This window comes from Mauremys mutica, chromosome 7, assembly GCF_020497125.1.
Source record: "Mauremys mutica isolate MM-2020 ecotype Southern chromosome 7, ASM2049712v1, whole genome shotgun sequence".
Taxonomy (NCBI): Eukaryota; Metazoa; Chordata; order Testudines; family Geoemydidae; genus Mauremys; species Mauremys mutica.
The window spans coordinates 75,384,738-75,402,101 of record NC_059078.1 but is presented as its reverse complement, the minus strand read 5'-3'; the positions used below and the strand labels follow the sequence as shown (position 1 = coordinate 75,402,101).

Sequence of the window (17,364 nt, the reverse complement as noted above, 5' to 3'; positions counted from 1 at the left end):
TTTAAATTAATATTAGTGGAAGAATAATTTTAGGTGTGGATTGTACACCTTCTAATTAAACATAGCTTTCTATTTCTCTGTGGAGTGGCATTCCTCTAAGACTATCTGTATGCTATGAGTGTGATTCCCCTGCTCGTATACACACAGCTTTTAGTCTGGATGTAGCCTTAGGCAGTAATGCTCAGACTGTGGTCCACAAAACTCTTTCAGGTGGTTCAAAAGGCAACAGAGTAGATGGAGAAGGAAAGGGGTTGAGGAGTTTGAATGGGAGGTGCTCCATGAAGATGTCTGCATGCTTTTTGTCCAGACAAAAAGCCACTGCTCAGATTGTCTGGCAGTAGCTGTAACTGTAGTAAGTGGCCAGTCTGTGGTTCTGTCTTGCACAGTTGATAGAACTTTACTGTGCAAATCTCTGACTGGGAATCCAGGTTGAGGAATGGACCTCCCCAAGTGCCCCATTATAGCGCATTAATCGTAAACCACCAGATGAGCTGTTTAAGATTTGAAGTAATTTTTGGTGACTGAATCTTGAGTTTATTGGTTGGGAGTGTTTTATGTGATTTAAAATTCCTAAAACGACATTACAGCAATGCTTTCAATTAAACATCTTCAGTGTTTGTGTTCAAGTGGCATTTAATTAACATAAATAATTTGTCTAAGTCTAACTATGATTACCAATCAGGAGGGAGATTCTGATTGTACACAGTGTAGCAGTCAGTCCTCAAATACATTTGCAATAATCCTTTGCTATGTTTAACATACAGATTTCTTGTAAAATCCACATCAGTACAATCTGGGTCACTTGGTGAGAAGGCATGTTATGTTTATTTTTACAGCATCAATATTGTGCTTTACAGAGAGGTCTGAAGATAAGAATCCTCTGCAAAGAGATGACAGTGTAAAAAACCAGTCAGTGTACTAATTAGAGACACGGGCTGGAAAGTTAGAAAAAGGTATGTATTTGAGTGGTGAAATAGAGCACCTGATTATCTGGAGAAGGGAATATTGTTTGTTAGGGAGGATATTGGCATTTTGGAAAAGGTATGATTTGAAGGAAAAGAGAGTTGCAAACTGGTTGACTGAGTCAGTAAAGGGGGTTTCACGTGAATGGGGCTCCCTGGAGGACAACTTGGAGACGAGGATGTGGTGAAGGAAGTAGTTAGTTAGGTAACCTGGGCAGGGACACGAGTCAGATGAAGAGACACTAGATGGAAGTGGAAGCAGAAGCTAAATGTACAGAACTTAAAAGATGAGGATGATTGTTGGGAATCTAGTGAAGGAATGTGAAGTGGGGCTGGAAAAGGTTGGGTAAATGGAAAGTGTAGATGAATGTTTTGGACAGATTCAAAGCAGGCTAAAAAGGAAAGACTCAAGGGGCTGGAGATGAGAAGGTTGTGGTGATTGAAATGAGATGTATCAAGGGCAAGGGTTTTTGTGATAGGAATGGGGAGAAGCAGAGAGAAGGATTTTGGAGGTGTTGCAAAGGGGGCGAATGGCAGGGTTTAGTAACAGTATCAATATGGAGGCAGAAATAGAGAACAGAGTAACATATGACACCCAGTTTGCGAGGCTTGTAGTCTCACAATTTGATTTACACTGACATAAGGAGTTTTCAGTTTTGTTCTCTGTGAAAGTCAGTGAGGGCACACCTTGTGCTTTTTTTTTTTATTTAAAATTTCTGTGCAATTGTAAAGAATGAAGAAATTACAAAATCTTTCCTGTGGAAAACAGCTGGTGCATAAACCATATGCTAACTGAAAATCCATATCCATTTCAAATTAAACAAAAGTCCATGTTGAGACAAGTCTAGTAGTGTAAAATACAAAAACCGAACCAACCCCAGTCTCCTAATTTCAATCTTCTACAAAATAGAACCAAATCTATTTAAAAAATCCTTTTGTATTGCTGCACAATGATCTTCCTGGCAAACTCTGTATCTCACCTTATTTACATCTCACTAAACCATGGTATAAATAACTGTAGTTTAATACTATCAAGTGTTGGTTCTGTCAGGTATTGCCTAGGGAGCTAGCTATTTCTAGCCCCCTCTTCTTGATCTGTATTTTAAGCATGGTTGTGTGTTCTTGGATATATTAAGATCTGTGTGGGTTTTTTTAACTTGTGCTGCTGCTGGTTTGGATTTGCCAAGTACAGTGGGTCAGCATCTAACTGGGAGTAACCATTCAAACTTGACACATTTCCCTGGCTCAGCCTCTGCATTCTGAGAAATGTGGATATAATATGCATGTGGAACATTTTGTAAACTAGCCTCATTAATTCCCAACTGTTACCCCCATATAGGGCTTTCTCGGATCTTGAAAGGCCGATTGGAAATGACCAAGAACAGAGTGGTTGACTGGGCCTTGGGAGAATACATGGCTTTTGGATCTTTGCTGAAAGAAGGGATCCATGTCCGACTGAGTGGGCAGGATGTGGAAAGGGGAACTTTTAGGTGAGTACCAAGTTGGCTGCTGCCAAATACTAGTGGATTGAAAAACTGCATGGAAATACAATTTGGGGTTCTCCTATAGATTATGATACTCTGGAAGGAATTATAGGCTTACAGTAAATGATTACATATATGTTTTGTATGCTGTGTGTATCAATCAATCAGATGTCTGTATGTTTTTTATTTATATACTTCCATAGGATGGAAGAATATACAATTAGCAGCAAATGAATACTTGTTTTTATTAATATTTAATCAGAGTAATTATTGCTTAACATTTATATTGCAGTAGTGCCCAGAGGACTTGTTTAGATCTGGGGCTACATTGTGCTAGGTGCTGTTAAACTTGTATGAGGGGACAGTCCTTTCCCTGAAGAGCTTAAATCAAAGATGAGTTACATACTGAGGGGAGGGGAATGGGTACAGCCCAGTGTATACAACTTTTAAATACATTTGTATTTTTTCTAACTAAAGGCATGTCAGCTATCCTCGCATGCCCCAACCCCCAAATTAACAATCAGTAACTGGCTAATTTCTTATAGCTGTTACAGCAGAGGTAAGTAGTAAAGTGGGGTTTGACTGTGGAGAAGGTGGTGGCTGTGATGTTGGAGGGTGTCTGTGCATTTAGGACATTGTGGAAGAAGGCACTGATAATTATGGGGAAAACTGACAGAGGAGGCTGTGCAATAAGAAACAAATGGAAAAGCAGGGAGGGGCAGAGTTACAAATGGCCTTTTGCCTGAGGTCAAGTAACTTGAGCATGGCATAGTTAGAGTAGTGGGTGAAGAACGTTTTGGACATAGCATGGATGGTGTAGGGTTAGAGGGCTGAGTGGAGTTTAAATTGATGACAAGACATCTAGGTGAGAATGTTGGAGAGCCAGGCTGAGATTTGGGATTTGGTGGAGGGAGAGAGGCCAGGAGAATGGAAATGTAGATTGGGAAGTCCTTGACATGATTGTAGTTGTTCTCCCCAAGGACATAAAAGGCAGAGCAGGCTCAGCCATCCTTCAATTCCTTCTTACTGCCTATGGCAGTATGACAGAACCCCTGTGGTGTCCACTCTTTCTGTGCTAGTGTGAGTCGGAACTAGAGTTATGTAGTTAGGCAAGTACATGGTGTATATATAGTTAGTCACCCATTAGCAAAAATATATATAAAATAGGCTGTCAAGCGATTAAAAAAATTAATCATGATTAATCACACTGTTAAACAATAGTAGAATACCATTTATTTAAATATTTTTGGATGTTTTTTACATTTTAAAATATATTGATTTCAATTACAACACAACACAGAGTACAGTGCTCACTTTATACTTTTTATTACAAATATTTGCTATAAAAACAAAATAAATAGTTTTCAATTCACCTCATACAAGAACTGTAATACAATCTCTTTATCTGAAAGTTGAACTTACAAATGTAGAATTATGTACAAAAATAACTGCCCTCTAAAACAAAACAGTGTAAAACTTTAGCGCCTACAAGTCCACTCAGTCCTGTTTCTTGTTCAGTCAGTCATTCAGACAAACAAGTTTGTTTACATTTGCAGGAGATAATGCTGCCCGCTTCTTGTTTACAATGTCACCTGAAAGTGAGAACAGGTGTTCACATGGCACTGTTGTAGCCAATGTCACAAGATATTTACGTGCCTGTTGCGTTACAGATTCATATGTCCCTTCATGCTTCAACCACCATTCCAAAGGACATGCGTCCATGCTAATGAGGGGTTCTGCTCTTTAATGATCCAAAGCAGTGCGGATCGACACATGTTCATTTTCATCATCTGAGTCAGATGCCACCAGCAGAAGGTTGAATTTCTTTTTTGGTGGTTCAGGTTCTGTAGTTTCCATGTTGGAGTATTGTTCTTTTAAGACTTCTGAAAGCATGTGCCACACCTCGTCTCTCTCAGATTTTGGAAGGCACTTCAGATTCTTAAACTCTGGGTCAAGTGCTGTAGCTATCTTCAGAAATCTCACACTGGTACCTTTGTGTTTTGTAAAATCTGCAGTGAAAGTGTTCTTAAAACAAACATGTGCTGGGTCATCATCTGAGACTGCTATAACAGGAAATATATGTCAGAATGCAGGTAAAACAGAGCAGGAGACATACTATTCTCCCCCAAGGAGTTCAGTCACAAATGTAATTAATGCTTCCATGCTGATGATGCTTGTTAAAAAAAAATAATGCATGTCCTCTGGAATGGTGGCCAAAGCATGAAGGGGCATACAAATGTTTAGCATAACTGGCACATAAGTACCTTGCAACACCGGCTACAACAGTCTGTTCTCACTTTCAGGTGACATTGTAAATAAGAAGAGGGCAGCATTATCTCCCGTAAATGTAAACAAACTTTTTTGTCTGAGTGATTGGCTGAACAAGAAGTAGGACTGAGTGGACTTGTAGGCTCTAAAGTTTTACATTGTTTTGTTTTAGAGAGCAGTTACATAAAAAAAATACATTTGTAGGTTGCACTTTTACAATAAAGAGATTGCATTATGGTATTGTATTGTATGAGATGTATTTCTTTTGGTTATCATTTTTACAGTACAAATATTTGTAATAAAAATAATATAAAGTGAGCACTGTACACTTTGTATTCTGTGTTATTGAAATCAATATATTTGAAAATGTAGAAAATCGCACAAATATTTAATACATTTCACTTGGTATTCTATTGTTTAACAGTGCGATTAAAACTGATTAATTGCGATTAATTTTTTTGAGTTAATTGCATGAGTTAACTGTGATTAAGTAACAGCTCTAATATAAAATTTAGAATTTTTCCTTAGATAAACTTCAGTTAGGCTAGATCCTATTCCCTCATACGGGGATACTAGCAAAGTGGCAGAGGCTAAATCTCCAGGATTTGAGACCTGTCCCTCACATGATGCTTATATGCCTATTAACAATAGGCATTCCTGATGCTTCCACTGCATGGGAAAAGGACACATCCTGGAGTGGTGTTCAGTATGTCACTTTTTCTTCAAACATAGTGGCTGCTGCTCACAAGGGATCAAGACAGCAGGGACCTTCAAAGTCCATACTAAGAGAGAAGGACCCAGCAAAATTAGATGTCTCGGGCCACAAGGTGTATTCATCTGCTAGCCTCCATATGAAGGTGGTTAAATATTCTCTCCAAATATACTGGGTTAAGTTGCCCCCTGAAGGAGTACCAGGATTAAATCTATCACGGTAGAAGAATGGTTGACTGTCCAAATGTCGTTACAGGCTGCGCTGAACATGTCTGACACTGGTGTGCACTGTGGCCACTGGATTAGCCATGAGGAAGTCAACATAGCTTCAGTCCTCAAGGATGCCCAGGGAGGTCCAAGCCACTATCAAGGACCTCCAATTTGAGGGCAATGAACTATTTAACATTGAACAGATGATGCCCTCCATTCCTTCAAAGATTCAGGGATGGTTCTGAGCTCTTTGGGTCTGTGATGAAATGGAGAAACTGCCCACCAGCACGGCAGGGGTTAAAGAGAGCCTTTGGGCCCAGCTAGCCCTGCACCATTATACCTGTAGTGGCAGGCCTCAAGGGGAGAGAATAAGAGAGAACGTAGCTCAGTTTGAATCTGACTGGTGAAGAGGCATGAACTAGCTGCCAACCTAGTTGAGAGGGAGGGTCACTAGCCTGCCAGCCAAGGCTGCCACCAGGGAGTAAGCACTGTCTTCCCAGCCAAGGGAGACTGTGGAGGAACCTCAGGAGCCTCCAGCAACTGAGGTAGGTGGGTGATTGAAGCACAGACACATTGTGGAGTTTGGCCTCACCAAACTTATGGCTGCCTCACCCAAAGAAACCTGGGACCACAGCAGGGCATTGCCTAGGGTGACCAGACAGCAAGTGTGAAAAATCAGAACGGAGGATGAAGGGTAATAGGAGCCTATATAAGAAAAGACCCCAAAATTGGAACTGTCCCTATAAAATTGGGACATCCGGTCACCCCAGCATTGCCCCAGGTCCACGAGGGGGTGCTACTGGAGGCAAGTCACTCCAGTGACTTGGACTATAGGGGCACACCCCAAACTGAAGGGACAGTGGTAAGAAGTAGCCCAGGGCAGTGGATTTAGACTCCCCTCTGAGAGGTCCCCCTGTTCAGTGGTTGACTCAAATGGGACCCGGTGGAGAGTGAGGGCCTGGGTCTCCCTACCCCCCACATAAAAGACTTTGGCACCTCGCCCAGAGGTCAGGTGTACCAACAACTAGGCTGCTTGGCCCTCCAAGCACCTGGTTACAGGGCCTCTGTGTACCAACCACAAGGAGAAAATGATCACCCCAGCAGCAGACTTTTAGACAGTGCTCCAATGTTACCATCAGCATAGAGGACCTCAGAGCCAGTGAGGGTGAGACAGATATTCCATCATGAACAACTCTCTGCTGTTTTTTCTGCTCCCCCACAGTCTAGGGCTTCCCCCTGGCTGCAGGTTTGATGCCATCATTGAGAACCTGATAGAACTACGAGAGAATTTTTTGCATTCTTGCACCTCTTCCACCACCTCTGGACAGCTGTCTCTTTTATTTTCAGAAAGGCCTTTTTAGTTTGGGCTAGGATTACCTCAGACCATTGGGTCCTGGAGATCATAAGCAAGAAGTAGCCTATTCAGTTCCAGTTCCTTCCCACCTCTCCCTAGTTTCTGCATCTCTTTTTGGGTACCCTTCTTCTGACTGTTAAAACAAGTGGACCCCTTCTACAAATTGGAGCAATGGAACCTTGGAGTTCAGGAGCAGAGATTTTTTTTTCCTATTTTTTTTTCTTATTCAAAAAGAGAGAGGGGATTTGCAGCCCATCTGGGACCTTTGACATCTCAATCTTCATTTGACATTTCAGTTTCAGGATGGTGACTTTCGCCTCCGTAATCCCCTTATTGGATCTTCAGGGCCAGTTTGCTGCTCTCATGATGCAAGATGCCTATTTTCATATATCAATCCATCTAGCCCATAGCAAAAACCTCAGATTCCTGGTAGGCACATCTCTCTACCAGAACAGGTCCTACTCTTTGGTCTTTTTTAATGGCATCAAGAGTATTCAGCAGTCCTGGCAGCTCATCTAAAGAGACAAGGGATCCAAGTCTACTATTAAGTCAAGAGAGAGAAATCCACACTGACTCAGACTCAGAGCATAGCTCATAGGAGTGGTGTTAAATTCCAGGACAACAAGGCCTACTTCTCACAGCAGGGATTTCATACCATAGTAGGTCTCATCAACCAGCTCCAAGCCCACCCAAGAACATCAGTGAAACATGGCTCATATTTCTGTGACCTCATGCACTTGTTACACAGCATGCCAGACTTCACCTATGCTCTATGCAAGAGTGGTTGAAATCTTTATCTACCTAAGAAACACCACATGCATGTGGTGGTCATGGTCCCCCAAGAAATCCTTTCCTCATTTAAACTAGTGGAAGGATCCCCTCAGATGCACAATACTGTATTCTTCTAAGCACTTCTACCTGCCAAGACTCTGGTGACAGATGTTTCCATGCAGGGGTGGGGCAGTTTACCTAGATCAGCTTCAAATTCAGGCTTGTGGTCCTCTCAAGAAATTCTCCTTCATACAAATGTTTTAAAGCTCAGAGCCAGCTACCTGGCATGCAAAGCATTCCTGCCTCCTCTTCAGGGATCCACAATACAAATGCAGACAGACAATACTGTAGCTCTGCACTATGTCATTAGACAAGATGGAGCAATATTATTCCCATGCTTCAAGCGGTCTCTCTCCCAGGCCTGCTGGGAGCTGGTGTGGGGCTCTTAATTACTGCATGTTTTCAGTGCCACTCCTCTCACCCCACCAGCCAACCAAACAGGCAGGAAGCAGCTGAGACAGATGGATGGTGGAATGTAGTGATACCCCCAACTCCCCATCCCCTCCACAAGCAGTCGAATTAGCTCAATACTATGATTCCCGCCTCCTCCCCCCCCCTCACCCCCAACAATGGGGAGGCAGAATCGTGGTTTACACAGGGCCTTAGACATGAATGAATACAGAATTTGATCGCTTGACAAAATATAAGTGGTGCCCCTGTCCCGATCTGACTCTCAATGGAGTAAAATCTTAATGATGTATTTAATTGAATTCTTTGATGCAAAGCCCATTGCTGGTAGTGAATGAACTAGCAGCTGCCCTATGCTTGATTGTGATTGCCTACAGTAGCTCATGATGAACCAATTTGGCCTGTTAGCCTGTTTTCTTCTGGTATGTAGCTCCACATGTCTCTGCTTAACTTCATTTAGTATCAAACCTTTGAGGTTTTCTTCTCCCCCTTGATCTTTTACTTTTTTAACGGAATCATTGGGACAAGCATTTTTTAAGAAGAGATGCTTTCAATGGATTTATCTTCCTAGCTTCAGTGTTAGGATCTGTTTTCGTAAGGTGCTCAGCACATCCAGTGAGATGCTCAGCTCCCCCAGCTCTCCTTAAATTCAGGTAGGAGTTAAGGATGCTCAGTTCTTTGTAGACTCACGGCATTAGTCAGCTCTCTTAAAGTGATTGATTAATGTAGTGGCATTCTTCCACAGACCTGCAACAAGGCAACACCCTGACTCTATAATATAGCTTGTGGGAGAATTTTCTTTTTAGAACAAACAGTCTGATTTCAATGTATATGCAAGGAAGTAAAAAACTTAGTGGCTGCATAGCCATATAGGGTATGTCTAAACTTCAACTGTCGGGTTGTGATTTCCAGTGCGGGTGCACAGACTTGGATAGTACCCTAAAATTAGCAGTTTTGACATTGTGGCACAGGTAGCAGTTTGGACGAGCCACCTGACTCCAAGCTCACTTGACCCGCTGGGTCCAAGCTTGGATGCCAGCCTGAGCTGCAATGTCCATGCTATTTTTAGTGCGTTAGCTTGAGCATAGCTAGTGCAAGTCTGTGTACCCACACTGGAAATAGGACCTGACAGCTGCAGTGTAGACCTACCTATAAGGAACACACAAAACCACATGCCATTTAAGAGAAGTCATTCAAACTAGCTAAGTTAGCAAGAGGCTCCTACATTATCTGATTATAGCTCTGGAATTTATTAATCAGCTTTTTGGAAAATCAGGAAAAAATTAGGACTGTTGCACAGTTTAAAAAAAAAGTAGTTGCATGTAAAAAAAAAAGAATACCATTTATTTAAATATTTTTGGATGTTTTCTACATTTTCAAATATATTGATTTCAATTACAACACAGAATACAAAGTGTACAGTGCTCACTTTGTATTTATTTTTATTACAAATATTTTCGCTGTAAAAGTGACAAAAGAAATAGTATTTTTAAATTCACCTCATACAGGTACTGTAGTGCAATCTCTATCGTGAAAGTGCAACTTACAATTGTAGATTTATTTTTTTGTTACATAACTGCACTCCATAACAAAACAGTGTAAAACTTTAGAGCCTACAAGTCCACTCAGTCCTACTTCTTTTCAGTCAATCACTCAAACAATTTTTTTTTTACATTTGCAGGAGATAATGCTGCCCTCTTCTTGTTTACAATATCACCTGAAAGTGAGTACAGCGTTGCAAGATATTTACATGCCAGATGCGCTAAAGATTCCTGTTTCCGTTCATGCTTCAACCATCATTCCAGAGGACATGTGTCCATGCTGATGACGGATTCTGCTCGATAATGATCCAAAGCAGTGCAGACCAAAGCATGTTCATTTTCATCATCTGAGTCAGAGGCCACCAACAGAAGACTGATTTTCTTTTTTGGTAGTTCAAGTGCTCTAGTTTCCATGTCGGAGTGTTGCTCTTTTAAGACTTCTGAAAGCATGCTCCACATCTCGTCCCTCTGATTTTGGACGGCACTTCAGATTCTTGAACCTTGGGTTGAGTGCTGTAACTATCTTTAGAAATCTGATATTTGAACCATCTTTGTGTTTTGTCAAATCTGCAGTGAAAGTATTCTTAAATCAAACAACATATGCTGGGTCGTCATCTGAGACAACCATAACACAAAATACATGGCAGAATGCGGGCAAAACCATGGAGCAGGAGACACACAAATTTAATTAATGCATTTTTTTTAAACAAGCATCATCACCATTGAAGCATGTTCTCTGGAATCGTGGTCAAAGCATGAAGAGGCACATAAATGTTTAGCCGATCTGTGATGCCATGCGAATGCCTGTTCTCACTTTCAGGTGACGTAAATACAAAGCGGACAGCAATATCACTTGTAAATGTAAACAAACTTGTTTCTCTTAGTGATTGGCTGAACAACAGGTAGGACTGAGTGGACTCGTAGGCTCTAAAGTTTTTTGCATTGTTTTGTTTTGGAGTGCCCTTATGTAACAAAAAATAAATAGATCTACATTTGTAAGTTGCACTTTCATGATAGAGATTGCACTGTAGTACTTCTGTTAGGTGCATTGAAAAATACTATTTCTTTTGTCACTTTTATAGTGCAAATATTTGTAATCAAATGTAAATAAAGTGAGAACTGTACACTTTGTATTCTGTGTTGTTGTTGAAATCAATATATTTGAAAATGTAGAAAAATATCCACAATATTTAATACATTTTCAATTGGTATTCTGTTGTTTAACAGTGTGATTAAAACTGCAATTAATCACGATTAATATTTTTAATTGCAATTTTTTTGAGTTAATCGTGTGAGTTAACTGCGATTAATTGACAGCCCTAGTAAAAATGAAATAACATAAATGCTTGTGGAGTTGAACACTGAAGTCTTCCATGATCATAACCGTTTGATTTATGGTAGCCTGCTCATGTTTGCCTGCAGCAGAGTAAAAGATCTGCCAAGTGCTTTTGCTAGAGTGGAATGACTGTATATCTTAATTGCAATTGGTTAGGAACAACTGGACAACATGGAATGAAATTAGAAATTACTCCCAAAAATCAGGCTAGGTCCTAATATATCAAATGATGGTATTTAAAAAGAAGTGGGAGAAAAAAATCCCTGTAGAAATTTGTAAGGCTTAACATGTAATATTCAGACTGATTTCAACAGGGGAATGAGGCAGAAACATTTGCTCAGCATGGGGGCACAACTAAGGGTATGTCTACACTACAAGAGTAGTTAGATTTAACTTAGGTCGAATTTGTGGATTCGACCTTATGAATTCGAATTTGTGTATCCACACTAATGACACTAATTCGACTTTGTGAGTCCACACTAACGGGGCAAGCGTCGACATTGGAAGTGGTGCATTCTGGGCAGCTATCCCACAGTTCCCGCAGTCCCCGCTTCCCATTGGAATGCTGGGTAGAGCCCCCAATGCCTGCTGGGGGAAAAATGTGTCGAGGGTGGTTTTGGGTAACTGTCGTCATTCAACCGTCACTCCTGCCCTCTCTCCCTGAAAGCGCCGACGGGAAATCTGTTACCGCACTTTTCTGGTCAGTGACAGCGCGGACGCCACAGCACTGCGAGCATGGAGCCCGCTGCGATCATCGCTGCACTTATGGCCGTTGTCAACTCCTCGCACCTTATCATCCACCTCTTCCACAGTCAGCTGCTGAGAAATCGTGCGAGGAGGCTCCGGCAGCGCGGTGAGGACATGAAGTGTCAGAGTGGCACAGACCTCTCACAAAGCACGGGATCCCGCGCCGCGGAGATCATGGTGGCAATGGGTCACGTTCATGCTTTGGGACGGCGATTCTGGGCCCGGGAAACAAGCACGGACTGGTGGGACCGCATAGTGCTGCAGGTCTGGGATGAATCACAGTGGCTGCGAAACTTCAGGATGCGTAAGGGCACTTTCCTTGAACTGTGTGACTTGCTGGCCCCTGCCCTGAAGCGCCAGGACACCCGGATGCGAGCAGCCCTGACTGTGCAGAAGCGAGTGGCCATAGCCCTCTGGAAACTTGCCACGCCAGACAGCTACCGGTCAGTAGCGAACCACTTTGGCGTGGGCAAATCTACCGTGGGGGTTGCTGTGATGCAAGTAGCCCACGCAATCGTTGAGCTCCTGCTCTCAAAGGTAGTGACCCTGGGAAACGTCCAGGTCGTCATAGATGGCTTCGCCGCGATGGGATTCCCAAACTGCGGTGGGGCTATAGATGGCACTCACATCCCTATCCTGGGACCGGCCCACCAGGCCAGCCAGTATATTAACCGAAAGGGCTACTTTTCAATGGTGCTGCAAGCACTGGTGGACCATAGGGGACGTTTTACCAACATCTACGTCGGGTGGCCGGGCAAGGTTCATGACGTGCGTGTGTTCAGGAACTCTGGTCTGTTTAGACGCCTGCAGGAAGGTAGTTTCTTCCCGGACCACCATATAAGTGTTGGGGATGTGGAGATGCCTACAGTGATCCTCAGGGACCCAGCCTACCCGCTAATGCCCTGGCTCATGAAGCCCTATACAGGCGCCCTGGACAGTGACAAGGAGCTCTTCAACTACCGGCTGAGCAAGTGCAGAATGGTGGTGGAGTGTGCTTTCGGACGTCTCAAGGGGAGATGGAGGAGCTTACTGACTCGCTCGGATCTCAGCGAAACCAATATCCCCATTGTTATTGCAGCTTGCTGTGTGCTCCACAATCTCTGTGAGAGCAAGGGGGAGACCTTTATGGCGAGATGGGAGGTTGAGGCAAATCGCCTGGCTGCTGATTACGCTCAGCCAGACACCCGTGCGATTAGAAGAGCCCAGTGGGAAGCGCTGTGCATCCGGGAGGCTTTGAAAGCTAGGTTCCTCAGAGAGCAGGGTAACCTATGACTGTCCAGTCTCTTTACAGAGAAGCTGAACCTGCCCCTGTTTCACTTACTATTCACTTTTTTCAGCGGTTACATACCCCGTTCCCCAGGTTTCCCCCCTTCCAACAGACATTTAAAAATAAATTTATTGGAACATCTTTAATTCACAAAGTTTTCTTTACTAACGAATTCGCGTTAAAGGGTTCAAACAGGGACGCAGACTGTGGTGGGTACGGTGTGCAGTGATGTACAGACCGCTTCTACACTCGAGGACTGACAGGCTCCTGCTCCTACAGCGGTCTCTGGGGGGAGGACGGTTACAGGAGGGTGTGCAGGAAGGGGTGGGTTTGCAGGAAGGGGTGAGGGGTGTGTGGGAAGGGTGAGTAGGTGTAGGGGGATGATGGCTCTGGCTGGGGCTCAGGGCATCGGAGAGGTTCATGGCTAGGGTGGAAGGGCATGGTACGGGCAGCCTGCCTTGCCATTTGTGGATGCCAGGCGCTCGGACCCTGGGGCAGCATACACCTCCCAGACTGACCTGGGGCAGCAGACACCTCCCAGAGTGACCTTGTGACTGCACTCTGTGTGTGACCTGCTGTTGATCCTGCCCCCATGTCTGTACCCTGTTAATGGTGGCTGTCCTATGCAATTAACAAACCCCTCCCCCCCTTCACACAAAGTCTTCTGCAAAGAAACATGACGGAAACAGTAATGAACAGCAAACTATTTTTAATACTCAAGTACACAGTTGGGGGATGAAACTGGGATTTGGGATCGGGTGAGCCAGGAAGGGAAGCAATTCTCATACTTTAGGGAATGAGAGCTGTTTGGTACATGAGCGCTCTGCTGGGGTGGAGTGACAGTTTTCACGGCCCCTAGCGCCCCTCCTTCTTGTGATTTTGGGTGAGGGGGGGACAGGACTTTGTGGCGGGGGAGGGCGGTTGCAGATACAGTTCAGGGGGGCTCTCTGCTCCTGCCTGTGGTCCTGCAGAACATCCACAAGGCGCTGGAGCGTGTCCGTTTGCTTCCTCATTAGTCCAAGCAGCGTTTGAGTCGCCTGCTGGTCTTCCTGCCGCCACCTGTCCTCCCGTTCGCTGTGTGAGCGCTGCTGCTGAGAGAGGGTCTCCCTCCACTGGCTCTGCTGGGCCGCCTCGGCTCTGGAGCAGGCCATCAGTTCAGCGAACATCTTGTCCCGAGTCTTTTTCTTTCACCGCCTAATCTGCGCCAGCCTCTGTGAGGGGGATGCCGGGGCAGTTCGGGAAAGAGCCGCAGCTGTGTGATGGGAAAAAGGAAGTGATTTCCTTGCAAAGATACATGTTTGCGAACACTGAACACAGTCTACTCAGTTTCTGTGAACAAGACCATACAGGGCACTTAATCTCATGTGCTCTCAGGACAAGTTCGAATTTTCGGCATTCGCTTTCATTGCCTGGGGTCTTGCACTGGAGATCGGACAAGCGGGGCAGGACAGCAGAATCCGTGTAGCAGCCAGGCCTGGTAAGCCGTAAACTTTAGGCTGCTTAACAGTTAATGGATAGCAGTGGCCTCCTGCTGCAGGCAATCTGGAAAGCATAAAGTCTGACCCTGTTCCAGCCCCTCGTGGCTGTCCCCGGGAAAGATCCCTGTATGCTTTCCCTCTGCAGCCTCCACCACGTGGGTGTTAAACGACGGTCATTGTTATGCAAAGGAAAAGTCAAGCATTCACAATAGTAACATTAAAGTAATTCCCCTAATTAGATGCAGCAGTCGCCGAGCGAGATCACCCTGAGGCGGGTCACCAGGAGAAACAGAGAGCGCATGCTGCGTGAATCCCTGCACAGACCAGGGCCCTATGCTGCCATGCTGGTCGAGGCAATGCTCCCACTATACCTCAGGATGGCCTGGCGCAGAAGAGTGTGCTTCCACGGAGCACCCAATAAGGCACCTCTCCCCAGGAACCTCCTGCGGAGGCTTTTCGAGTACCTGTACGAGAGCTTCATGGAACTGTCCCAAGAGGATTTCTGTTCGATCCCTATATGCATTGACCTTCTTTTCATATAGTTTTTATTCCTGTTTTTAAAAAAATAAATGTTTACATGTTTATAGCACTTACCTTCCCCTGATTCAGAGTCCGGGTTAACGGCCGGGGAGGGTTGGTAGGGGATCTCTGTGAGGGTGATGAAGAGATCCTGGCTGTCGGGGAAAGCAGTATTGTAAGCACTGTCGCCTGCCTCGTCCTCCACAAACCCTTCCTCATCTTCCCCATCGGCGAACATCGCCGAGGAACTGCCCGTCGACACTATCCCATCCTCAGAGTCCACGGTCACTGGTGGGGCAGTGGTGGCAGACCCACCGAGAATGGCATGCAGTGCCTCGTAGAAGCGGCATGTCTGGGGCTGGGCTCCGGAGCGTCCGTTTGCCGCTTTGATTTTTTGGTAGCCTTGTCTCAGGTCCTTGATTTTCACGCGGCACTGCGTTGCATCCCGGCTATATCCTCTTAGTGCCATGGCTTTGGAGACCTTCTCGTAGGTTTTTGCATTCCGTTTTTTGGAGCGCAGCTCCGAAAGCACAGACTCATCGCCCCACACAGCGATCAGATCCAAGACTTCCCGGTCAGTCCATGCTGGGGCCCTCTTTCTACTCTGAGATTGCATGGACTCCTCTGCTGGAGAGCTCTGCATCGCTGCCAGTGCTGCTGAGCTCACCACGACGTCCACACAGGAAATGAGATTCAAACTGGCCAGACAGGAAAAGGAATTCAAATTTTCCCGGGGCTTTTCCTGTATGGCTGATCAGAACATCTGAGCTCGGACTGCTGTCCAGAGCGTCAACACAGTGGTGCACTGTGGGATAGCTCCCAGAGCTACTAAGTTCGATTTGCATCCACACCTAGCCTAATTCGACATAGCCATGTCGAATTTAGCGCTACTCCCCTCGTCGGGGTGGAGTACCGAATTCGAACTAAAGAGCCCTCTAGGTCGAATTAAATGGCTTCCTGGTGTGGACGGGTGCGCGGTTAATTCGAATTAACGCTGCTAAATTCGAATTAAAGTCCTAGTGTAGACCAGGCCTAAGAGACTGTGTAGCTTTAAATAAATCTTGTTTGCTGTTCACGGATTATGTGACCTGATGTGTTATAATAAATGTGTGTCACTCCCATAATCATTAACAGGAGTTCTCAAAATTCCCATGCATTGATATTAGAACAAGTCCTTCTACAAGAGACTGAGGAATGAACATTATATCCAGACAAGCCCAACCCATGGAAAAAAAAATGCAGAAATTGGGCTTGTTTTTGGCTTAATTGGTGTGAGTTGCTTGTTGGCTAGTTCTTGGCTTGTTGCTTGTTGCTTCTTTTTTTGGATTGGCTCCCAGCAAGGGGGGAGGGCAAGCAGGGACAAGGGGGGGAGAGAGTTAGGGGTGCACAGCAGCCCACCACAGTCCCTGACTGCACGCCGGGGGGGGATCTAGTAACATAGAGTGTTGGGATTCTTGGGGATTGGCTTGTTTTGGGCTTGTTTTGAAATGGGATTAGCTTGATTTTTGTCTTATTGTGAAAGTTGGGGTGCTTATTTACCACGTGAAAGTTGGCAACTGTGATTATATCCACTGTACCCTTGCTTCAACCTGTGATTACTGTAAAAATCAAATGAAGTAACATTTGAGAGATAAGCAATTAGAAGTGCTGGAAGTACTGTACTGTCATCATGAAAACATCAGGGCAGTTATTCATTATTGTTTTTGCTATCTTGTAGCTTCCTAAGGTGTTAGCAGTCGTGTAGTTAGCAGTACTTTCCATGACTGTTTGGTTCACACCAGGACTCAGCCATATCTTTGTGGGGCACTGGGCAACAGAGGCTAGTCAGGGATCTGGAGCAAGATACAGGAGGCTGTCCCGTATCCAGCAGCCTCCACGCAGGATCCCCATTATGTTAATTTTAACAGTCTTGTTTCTTTTCTCAGGGGACACAACCCCATTAGCTCTCACTAGTAAATACAAAGATCAGCTAAAAGTGTAGAATTTATAATGAGCCTTTTACTTCCCACCTCAGCACTCCATATTGTTTATAATTAGCAGTAGAAAGGGGGCTGGATATTGTTGCAGATAAAAGTACAGTCCCTTTCTCTTCCAGCACCTAGGAATGAGGGAGGACAGGGGGTGGAGGGAGGGAACCTGAATCTGCATCAGCATGAAAAGTTGCAGAGAGATTGGCAACATCAAGATGTGATTTTTGTGTCTCTGTATCATTCTGATGAAGAGGTTCTCCAGCTACTCTTACTCTAGT

At 44.5% G+C, this 17,364-nt stretch overlaps 1 protein-coding gene across 5 annotated transcripts in view; it reads left to right on the top strand.

The window, feature by feature from the left end:
- The window catches only part of OGDHL (oxoglutarate dehydrogenase L), a 123,801-nt gene that overhangs the window by 68,043 nt on the left and 38,394 nt on the right, over positions 1-17,364 (top strand). For all 5 annotated transcript variants that reach the window (XM_045025444.1, XM_045025447.1, XM_045025442.1 and 2 more), the window contains one exon: positions 2,302-2,452. In XM_045025444.1, the coding sequence (XP_044881379.1) occupies positions 2,302-2,452 (151 nt within the window). The remainder of the gene's footprint in view (positions 1-2,301; positions 2,453-17,364) is intronic.